Source organism: Phaethon lepturus, unplaced genomic scaffold (assembly GCF_000687285.1).
Source record: "Phaethon lepturus isolate BGI_N335 unplaced genomic scaffold, ASM68728v1 C13796097, whole genome shotgun sequence".
NCBI classification, from domain to species: domain Eukaryota; kingdom Metazoa; phylum Chordata; class Aves; order Phaethontiformes; family Phaethontidae; genus Phaethon; species Phaethon lepturus.
The window spans coordinates 1-2,379 of NW_010575621.1; the positions used below are offsets into that span (position 1 = coordinate 1).

The 2,379-nt window shown below is 50.9% G+C and overlaps 1 protein-coding gene across 1 annotated transcript; it reads right to left on the bottom strand.

Annotated features, from left to right (window-relative positions):
- Positions 1-134: 134 nt before the first annotated feature.
- Positions 135-2,243, bottom strand: SLITRK1 (SLIT and NTRK-like family, member 1). Its single transcript, XM_010295607.1, has one exon. It carries the CDS (start codon positions 2,241-2,243, stop codon positions 165-167), a length of 2,079 nt encoding a protein of 692 aa, XP_010293909.1. The 3' UTR covers positions 135-164.
- Between the last annotated feature and the right edge of the window lie 136 nt (positions 2,244-2,379).

Here is a 2,379-nt window from a genome sequence, read left to right on the forward strand (position 1 = left end):
GGGGTCGTAAGGGGGGAGTGCGTGCGTGCGTGCGTGTGTGTGTTTTGTTTCTCACAAAAGATAGCCGAGGTGCAGAGCCGTCTCCGGCCGTCGTTTGCCGCCCCACCAGCCGGAGAGCGAAGGGCCGGTCCCGGGTGGCGGCCGCCCCCGCCCCATCCGCCGCCTCAGTCCGACAAAGAGTGGGAGCCGCAATCGTAAACCCTGTGGGCCCCGTCGGCGCTGTAGGGCCCGTTGTGCCAGTAGGACGAGTCGCAGACCGTCTGCAAGGAGTTGATTTCGGATGCAGAGGAATTGGCGTCCCTCCTCTTGGACCGCTTTCTGTTTCTCAGGATGAACACCAGCATGCCAACCACCGTGAAGGCAGAGGTCACAAAAACCAGCAGGAGCCCTGGCACCAGCACCGAAATAGAGACCCGGCTGGTCTCCAAGTAGGAGTTGGAGTGAGTACCTGTCTCTGTCAACCCGGTGCTGTTTTTGTTAGTAGAAGTTAATGTCGGCGAGATTTTTAACTGAGGGCAAATCACGTCGTTGGAGAGAGACTCAAAATCCTCCTTGAAGAAATCTTCAGGGGACTCGCACCTCAGGTCGCTCATAATCACCTTGGGGCGCAACATCTCCGCCCACTGTTTGAAAGGCACGATAGGGCAAGTACAGTCCCACGGGTTGCCGTGCAGATCGATCTGGGTGATGGAGGTGAGCTGGTCCAGCACCCCTGCCACCGGGAGGTACATGAAATAATTATTGTGTATGCTCAGCTTGGAAAGTGAGACCCCAGCGAACACGTCTACTGGGAGAGACCTCAGCAGGTTGTTGTTGAGGATGAGGACTCTCAGTTTGGGCATCGCATTGAAGGTGCCGGGCATGATCAGCTGGATCCCATTAAACTCCACATTCAGATACTCCAGGTTTTGCAGCCCGGCAAACTTCTCCCGGGACAGCGTGTCTAAGTAGTTGCTATCCATATAGAGCCATCGTAGATCAAAGAGGTTTTTGAAGGTGTTGTTCTCGACGGTGGCGATGTTGTTGTTGCCCAGATCGAGTAAATTAAGTTTCCGGTAATCCAGAAAGTGGGATTTCCTGATGGTGTGTATTTTGTTGTCTCGCAGAAACAGCTCCTGCACATTGGACGGTTTGGGCTTCAAATCCACCAAGCTGCTCACATTCCTGTCATTGCAATTAACCTTTAAACCCGAGCCAGGGATCTGATCACAGCTGCAGATCTGCGGACAGGACACGGTAGCTGGTAGCTTGCTTTTCACGCTAACTGTCGACACAGCAGCAGTGGGTCTGGTCTTGATTTGCCAGTTGACGGGAATCTTTGTACCTCCGTTTGGACCAGATCCTGGCGTGGCAGGGTCTTCTTTGCCATGTATTTTAAAGGGGGTTGGAATGGGACCAGGATCACAGGTTTCTTCTTCGGCAGGGGGAGCAGCTAGGCTAGAATCCACTCTGTTCTTTTTGCACAGCTCTTGCTCTGTGGTCTCATTTAAATCTTTGCCCTGCAACCTAGTGGGAGCCTCACAAATCACTCTGCCGATCAAAGCATTTTTGGGTATGTTTTCCAGCCATTCCTTCAACGACAGCAGATCGCAAGTGCAGTCCCAGGGGTTATCCTCTAGCAGGATTTCAGCAATGCCTGGGATCTGCTCCAGGACCTCCTCGTAAGGCAAGGTTTTAAGACGGTTTCCCCGGAGGTCGAGGTGGGTGATCGGCACATACTGAAACACGTTGGGGGGCAAGGTGCTGATGAGATTGTCATTTAAAATCAGCACCTCTAGCTTGTTTAAGTCCCTAAATGCTCCCGGGTCAATATCCCGCAATAGATTAAAATCTGCCTGGAGATATTCTAGATCGTCCAGCCCCAGGAAAGTCTGCTTCCTGAACGATTTGATCTTGTTGTTGTTTATGTGCAAGCGTTTCACCAGCTGCAGCCCAAGGAAAGCCCCAGGAACAATCTCATGCAAACCGTTGTTTTCCATGTGCAAACTGACTGCATTGTAAAAGTTAGCAAACTCATTAGGGAAAAGTCGAGTCAGGGAATTGCCATGCAGGAATAAATGGTAAAACTGGGAAGTTGGGGCGGTGAAATGTTGCAGGCTGGTAAATCCCTTTTTCTCACAGTCTACGTGCAAATCCCCTTCTATCTCGTTGCAGGCACAGATCTTCTCTTTGCAAACGTCCCCTGTAACGTTTCCAGCAGCAAAACAAAGAGACGTCTCCAGCAACAGAATCCAAAGCAGCATTTTTAAACCGAGCAATTCATTCCCGATCTCATCACAAAGTAACAGTAACCATCCTCCTTACACGGAAAGCAATTCCAGTTCATTCAATACATGAAATGTCCGAACCACCACCAAAGGGAGAGAAAAAAAAAAATGT

Bases quoted from the DNA above. Each gene is read 5' to 3' on its own strand.
- SLITRK1 (XM_010295607.1), bottom strand. From the start codon at position 2,243: ATGCTGCTTTGGATTCTGTTGCTGGAGACGTCTCTTTGTTTTGCTGCT.